The sequence below is a fragment of the Gymnoscopelus microlampas genome, assembly GCF_963454915.1.
Source record: "Gymnoscopelus microlampas genome assembly, chromosome: 10".
NCBI classification, from domain to species: domain Eukaryota; kingdom Metazoa; phylum Chordata; class Actinopteri; order Myctophiformes; family Myctophidae; genus Gymnoscopelus; species Gymnoscopelus microlampas.
The window spans coordinates 37024568-37032771 of NC_139947.1; the positions used below are offsets into that span (position 1 = coordinate 37024568).

The 8204-nt window shown below is 40.6% G+C and overlaps 1 protein-coding gene across 1 annotated transcript; it reads left to right on the forward strand.

The window, feature by feature from the left end:
* The first annotated feature begins 537 nt into the window (after window positions 1–537).
* On the forward strand, window positions 538–7980 carry LOC311053085 (homeobox protein Hox-C1a-like). Its single transcript, XM_084068476.1, has 2 exons — window positions 538–735; window positions 5006–7980. Exons 1-2 carry the CDS (start codon window positions 702–704, stop codon window positions 5524–5526), a joined length of 555 nt encoding a protein of 184 aa, XP_083924602.1. The 5' UTR covers window positions 538–701; the 3' UTR covers window positions 5527–7980.
* Window positions 7981–8204: the final 224 nt, after the last annotated feature.

The following is an 8204-nucleotide window of genomic DNA, read 5'->3' on the forward strand; positions in this document are numbered from 1 at the left end:
GTGTTTTCTCCACTAAGGGATGTCCCCATGGTCGTCCAGCCGCCTGACCATGCGTTACTGGCTGCTTGAGAGGCCGGCCATGAATCGCAACCCTGTCCAATGATTATGCAGGGGATAGGGTGATAATGACTTCCTATCAAGAGTTAATGGCCGGAGGAGAGGAGAGCCCTCTGTTCACGGGCTGCTACCTAGCAAAAGAGGTCAGAAACCAGGACCTCGATCACAGGACGACTCCTCCTGAACTCAGGGCTCTAGACGAGGAGGGGAACTTACTCGTGGAAGTTGACTCGGGATTTTCAATTTCATCGCATGATCGCCAGCAGCACTTGTCTCCCCCCAGCAGTAACGGTGGTGGGACCGTGCATGGGTTGGCTGCTCTGTGCAGGTTTTCGGACAGCCCTCCACCCTGCTCTCAGAGTCCGGGCTTCTCAACCCCGGCCTGCCCCCACTCCCCACGCGTCCCTCCGTGCCGCAGAGGAGAGGAACAGGGGCAGGACTTCCCAGGACTTGGATACTGTGCGTCAGCGAGCAGCGACGAGCTGCTGCACTCCGACTTCGGGTCACTGCTACATCACGAACATATTCAAATCTGCTCTCACGATGGGCCTAAGATTCATGTCGCCGTGGTGGAGAGGTCAACCGACTTGCACCCTGGGTGTAACATAGCTGATAACGAAAGGAGTACAACAACTTTTGCCTGGATGAGAGTGAAGAGAAGTCAGCAGCATCGGGCTGGTAAGTTTTAGTCAACAATGGGGTCCAGCGTTCCATGTAGAAAATATAACAATCGAGTGAACTTTTACTATAACTGCTGTGAACGAATTAGCCTACTAAAACATCTATTTTTCAAACTTTTGGGTCGCTACACTCGTAGCATATAATCACAAAGTTATGAAGCAAACTTTTCTCTACAAGCTAAAGCTGACGTGTTTTGTACGTCACCACGCAGAATTTAGCACACTCATCGTCAACAAACAAAAATAACTAAAATTGAATATGTTATGTGGTTTCTTATCGAATAATAATAGCACATCGAACGGTTTGGTGTGTTGGAATAAAAGCAACAATAAGTGTTTAGCCTAAAGCCTATATGTAGCCAATTTGAATATGCATATCAGGACTCGGTTAGCCATTTCCCTAAAGGTCCGTGTTAATCTATAAGACTAGTGGTTTGTTTAATAATTTTGCCCCTCTACAACCGTGCAAACGCAACAAATTCAGACAATATAAGGAGAAATGGTGAAGTAAGAGCCAGGCCTGCCTGCTAAACCTCTGAGTTTCAAACGAGAAAATGATCAATTATTTACACTTGCCCTTACGCTAACCAGTTCCCTCTGAATAATGCAACAACCCACTGCCAGTATCGAGATTCACATGGAGTTGAGTAAAACTTACTCTTGTAAGCAGCCGAAGTGCTCCCTGACTATTGATTAGTTGTCTGTTTGTAATGAGAGCCCTTGGGTATTGATTTCAGTTTCCACTACCTTTACATGTGTCCACCTTTTTAACATAATTGCTGTCACAGATCATCATTGCCCTGACTGATGACTTCTGGGCTGGGAGCACACATCTTGGTTTAAAAAAAATAAAATGAAAAACCAATAGAAAATACAGAAATGCCCACAGATCCTCTCGTTTGTTCGAGTTATATTTTATATAGATTCTCTCATTTGATCAATAATGTAAATTGACTGACTGGCTGCTGTGCATTGCTGTGGAATCCATGAATTTTGCATAGAGGGATTTACATTGTGTCTGTCTGCTTTAAACATGCTGCATATCATTTTCAGTGCTAGCAACCATTAGCTGCTGGGTGTGTTGGTCAGAAACATGGCTATTATGACTGGAGTGCTATATGTGACCACAAAACAATGCAATATCTATGACTGTGCTTGTTCAAAATGCAAAGATAGTGGGTATAGATGTATAGGCCTCAGCTAGCTAAACATCTTTCTAAGCCATATGAGCTAAGCTAAAGGGAGGTGGAACGTGACATCCATATCATATCTTAAGGTCTATTTTCGAGACATGAATATTACCAAATGTATTTGCCCAGCAGATAAGACGAGATAACAGAGCGACAACGAGATAATAGTATGAATGCATGCAGTACATTTTGAGCTTTAACAAGACAAATGCATCTCCCCTACACACACACACACACACACACACACACACACACACACACACACACACACACACACACACACACACACACACACACACACACACACACACACACACACACACACACACTTTTAGACCATACTTTTGTGATGATCCTCAGCGTTCATTTATACACACATAGCTCTGAGAGTGTGTGGGACGGGTCCATTTGTTTACACAAGTGTAAACTCTCACAGTCAAATCAACTCTCAGAATGTTACACGTGTAGCCTAATACTCCTCTGTATCCTTGTAACATCTCTGATGGGGGGGATCATCCGGGTATACGACGAGTAGCTCATTAGTACTACTGTGTTACTTGTATTGGTGTCATTAGTGAAAGCATGCATTACTCTGGAGGCTGTATTGGTTTTGGCACAAAACAAAGCCTACCGTATTCTTCTCTATGTAGAAAGGGCCCCCACAAACCCTGTTTAACCTGATCTCCTGGCTCAGTGTATATACTCCCAGTGCGTCATTCTTCAATTATGCTTTGACAGCACCTGAATTACTGTGGGCTGGATGCCCAGATGACTGAGGCACTGTGTATCGATCCATCCCTTTTCTCTCTTCTTCCCTCTCCTTGGCTTATGGAAGGCCCCAGCCATTCCCTCTCTCTCTCTCTCTCTCTCCCTCTCTCTCTCTCTCTCTCTCCTGGGCTGGCTATTTCTAAAAGCGTGCAAGTCATTCCTCAAATATTTAGTTTGATTCTCTTATATGCCTTCTGGCCGGCATCAATTCTATTATCTTAGGAGCCATTAATCAGAATGTGTGCATGTGATTTGCTCTCCTTGAAAGCGTAAGTGCTTAATTATGTACTGTTATTTTTCTTTTTTTGTATTGGGGGTTCTTCATATTCACTCAGTGCACTCGCCATTCGCATGCTACTAGGTATAACCTTGACATTCATTTTCTTAAAACCACGGATGTCGACATTTATCCCATCAACTGACCTTTCCATCTGCTATGCTTTTCACAGTGGCTAGAGGCCTGTTAACCCAATCAAACCGGGAAACGCATGCTGTGTAACCACGTTAGCCATATTTTATACTTTGGGCTATTCAAAAAATAGCAGATCTACAAGCTCATAGCACAGCACAGAGTGCCGCGCTATGAGCTTGTAGATCTGCTATTTTAGAAAAATCTTGAACATTTGTGCAAATATTTGAATATATGTATTTATTTTTATTTTTAAAGGAACATTTTTGACTCAAGTCTTTGCTTCTGGAACATATTTTGAGATGGGGGGGTTGGCGGCCAAATACATAATAGACCTAATTTTTGGGGGTCCTTGCATTGAAAAACTTTGAGCACCACTGATGTAGCAACAATAGTTTTTCAGAAAAAAAAGTTTCAGAAAACTGTGTAGGATTTAGAAGACAGCATGCATGTATAGAATCTCAGGTCTCTCATGGTCTAAATGGGTTAACCTTCCAATCCTCTCAGTGAATTGTGTTGGGATATGTTGTACTATCACCTGGCATACTGACTCCATTATGCAGCATGCAACACATTGCCTTCCATGTTCCCCACGCCCACTGACAACCGGCCACAGTGTCAGCACAGAGAGAAATCAAGATAGAGTTGCAGCTTCTGTCATTCATCGCACATAAGTGGCACAGACGATACTTTAATGTGTACTACCTATACTTCCAAAGGAAAAATGGAACCATTTAAACCTCTAATGAGACATTTAAACACGGGGGGAAAGTATTTGTAAACTCTTAAGCTTGTCATTCGACACGGCCTATAGGTTGGTTATTGATGTTTGTGACCAATAGGCTATAGTGGCTTTGGAATACAACTAAGTTCAAGATTGAATATCTTTATTGCTTTACATCTCATTGTAGCAACAACAACAATAATAAAGATTTAGTTTAAGAATAACATGCATTAAGTAGAGGATAAAGAAAAATACCGTACTGTGCATTAATCATAATAGCACACTTTGAGTGTTTGAAGGTTCTGTGTGCGAGGGTCCTACATACACGTGTGTGTGTGTGTGTGTGTGTGTGTGTGTTCGCGCGCGCGTGCATGTGTGTGTGTATATAATATATATAAGTAGTATAAGTACAGTATGAGTATATATATGATAGATAGATAATATATACACACACACACACACACACACACACACACACACACACACACACACACACACACACACACACACACACACACACACACACACACACACACACACACACACACACACACACACACACACACACACACTACATGCATACATACAAACTAAATCACTGAGTTGTGAAACATCATTTTCACTATTTTCTGATTAATACCATTTGCATCACAACAGGGTTATGTTTTTTTTCTATGATTCAGCATAATTTGTGTCTGTGCACATTTATGATTTTACAAGAACAAAATCAAAACTCATTATAGGATACAAATTCTAATGTGATTATTGTTGCCCTTTGTGAAATGTGTTCCCCAAGTTAAGACAAGTCAGACACACAGATAATATTTTTTTTCAAACATAGTTAGTAGAAATATTTTTCAATTAATTCATTTTTCAGTTAACGTTATATTCCTGATTATCATATTTCATTTGTTAATATTTTTGCACAAATTATAAAAGTGTTATAGGCCTAATTATGCAAATAGTTTATTGTATCAGAAATAAGCCTTTTTTTGTATCTGGAATTATTATAATCTTATTTCTGGGACATAGGCTATGCCTTAGCTTATACAGTATATACAATTGGCTACATATTTTATATTTCCCCCAAACTGATTTTGTGCTACTTTTGTTTTTGATGTTGTTCATGTTCCTTGATAAGTGTTCCCATGTCTTGTCGTCTGTCTTCCCCATGCAGACAACATGCACGGGACCTGTGGTTTGACCATGGTCGGCTCGAGCCTCCGTGCTGCTGACGACAGCGACCACAACAACACGGGCACGGACGGCCATCATCACCCCGCGGCCCACAACAACGGGGTGGCGCGGACCAGCTTCAGCACCAGGCAGCTGACGGAGCTGGAGAAGGAGTTCCACTTCAACAAGTACCTGACGCGGGCCAGGCGGCTGGAGATCGCCGGCGCCCTGCAGCTCAGCGAGACGCAGGTGAAGGTTTGGTTCCAGAACAGACGCATGAAGCAGAAGAAATTGCAGAGGGACCGGCCTCTGCCGCCGGACCCCGTGGCACCACCACCACCACCGCCGTCACGCTCGGACAGTCTGGACACCACCTGCTGCCCCTCTCCTCCTCCTCCTGAACCGTCGTCTCCTCCAGACCAGCTGCCCGCCATGCAACGCTCCGACCTGCAGGCGCTGGCTCATGCGTTACGCAGCAAGGTCGCCGATGCTGCCAATGTCGTCGCCCTCCAAACGCTTTGATTTCCAGTTTGCATTCGTCTCAATCAAGCTTCACCTCTATTTGCGTATAGGAAGGATGGCCTAATCTGTCCAGTCTGTGCCTCTCTTGGCCATGTTTGTATACTAGGCCTGTCCAAGAACGGGTTAAAGCTATTTGTCATCGTCCTTGAGCTTCAGATTGGTGCGCACACGGAGCTTGATTTGAATATTAAAATTCGAGTCATTAAATCGCACGCTTACACAGCACAATGTAAATGGAAAAAACAAAATAATTTCAATTGACCGTATAGAAACTTTTGTTTATTTCCAGTCTATTTATTTGAGTAATCGACTTTACTTTACTTATTTAAACTTATTTATTTCATTAAAGTGAACACACTACAACTTTGCCCATGTTTGTTGTATATAATCAATTGAAGATATATATATATATATATATTTTGTTTCATCTCAGGCAGGCCTATACGTGCAATATTGAAACGGGGAGAAAATGCATTTTGAAAATTCAACTTTATTCATTAAAATGTTGTAGCCTAATAGGCTGCATATTCGAAGGATTCCTATAGGGAACTTCTCTGTTGTAAAAGAGAACACGACGTCCTGACTAATTATCTCTTGTCTCAACGCACCGTCGTTATTTGTTCTACAAGTGTTTACATTAATGCAAAAAGTCAGGTGCACCTGTTGTTGGCCTCGCTCTTCTTTGGGGCGTTACCATTTAATGATCTGAGACTATATAAAAGCTAAAACAATTAATAATCACCATCCTGATGTATTTTATATTTTGATGTCTGTCCTTTTATTCTTCTATCCTCTTCGCTAATGGTTTTCATTAGGCTCCGTGAGCCGAAGGATTACATTCCCATAATTGACTGATAGATTTATTGACCAAAGGTATTAAGTGTGTCGATCCGTCTATTTGAAGAACATATATCTGCAAACATTTGCATGCACCTCAAGTGCATGCAAAGGTTTGTATATATGTTGCATTTTAATTGTGTATAGTCGCACCTCGAACGGGATCTTCTCCGTCTTTTTATTGCTTAATACACATTACACAATGAGAATTTAGCTTGAACACATACAGTGAGTACAGACGATATAGACAATAAAACGCTCACTGTAGTGTTTTGCAGACCGACCAATAAATTGTCTGCCTAGCTCGATCTACAGTTACAGTGCCTCTCTTGCAATCCTTTTAGATTCATCACATCTCATAAAAAGTAAACGATCTGTAAGCTGGACCTTTAAACACAGTTAGCCACAGCCAAGCGACAGTCAATCAGGTTAATGTCAATTACAATATCAAGATACAGGCTTACATCACACTTTTTATGTATAACTGAATGCTATATTGCTGTTTAGATTTCCCTTAGCAATAGACTATTTACAGACGAGTCGACTTACACAACTTCATAACAAATGCTTCATTAGTCAAAAAATATATATAAATTAAAACAAGGATAATGAGCAAAACTTTGGGGAATTTCCACTGGGGGGAAAAAATGAGCTACAATCACAATCCATTCCTTTATATGTCTTAACTGTCCACAGGTGCCGTCATTGAAACTCCTATATTTCAACTATAGGATCAATCGTAATAATTAGACAAAATTGCGCTTCTACAGGAGTTAAGGCTGCAAGGCCATGCGCTAATATATGCAGTTACACCGGAGTTCACCTCTCACCTCCTGACCCCTGCCTTGCCTCAGGACAGCGGTGACCCGGTCAGTGGTGAAGGGACAGAAAGATCCACCATTAATTTGGGTGACCTCCTTGGCGTCTAAGCTTTTCTCTCTCTCTCTCTCTTTTCCCTTCTTTATTTCCCAACAAGCGACTCTGAACGCTTTTGTTCTCCTGGTGGAGAATGTCCGCACAATAATATTTCATCTAAGACTAAGTGAATAGAAGGGCAACTAGGCCATATGATAATTATTCCTATTACAATTGCATACCAGGCCGGATAATACCTTCCTTTTTTTAACACCTAGTGGTAACTTAATTGTATCTCTTTTTTTCTTTTCTTTTTTTTCTTTTTTAATAAGGGGAACAAATGCTTTACATGCTTACTTTATAAACTGGATGAAGGACTCTTCTTTTTACCTTATAGTATTTGGATAATATATTATTATGCCTATATACTTTAATAACGACCCTGATGACTTCCTTGATAAAACGTTATAGTTGAAAGTGATTAATTATAAATTAAATGGAAAATAAATATTTAGGATAACTTTTATTCCTTACTGAAACAATGCTTATATTCTTTATGAATAATTTAAAACCTTTATTCAGTATATGAATCTGTATGTGTCCCCATTTCAAAATGTGTCAATATTAAGGAATAAAAAATCACTTTTTAAAAAGTTATTCTTGCATAAAATGCTGGATTTAATTGAAAAGGCTCTCTTGAAAATGCCCAGTTTATTTCCATTTGAGCAAATATTTATACACTGTTCAGCTTGCCAGGCTATTAAACATCACAAAACATTCACGTCAATAATGGTTTAATAACACAAAGTAATTGTTCATAAAAAAAAGTGTCTTGAGTCTTTTAAGCACTAAATAAATGTTCATTTGTAATGATGATGATGACAATTATGATGATGGCGATGTTGGGAGGAGGATATTATAGTATGACTGCATTATTATTATGGCATAATGAATATCCAATGGTCCTGATGCATGCGTCCATACTG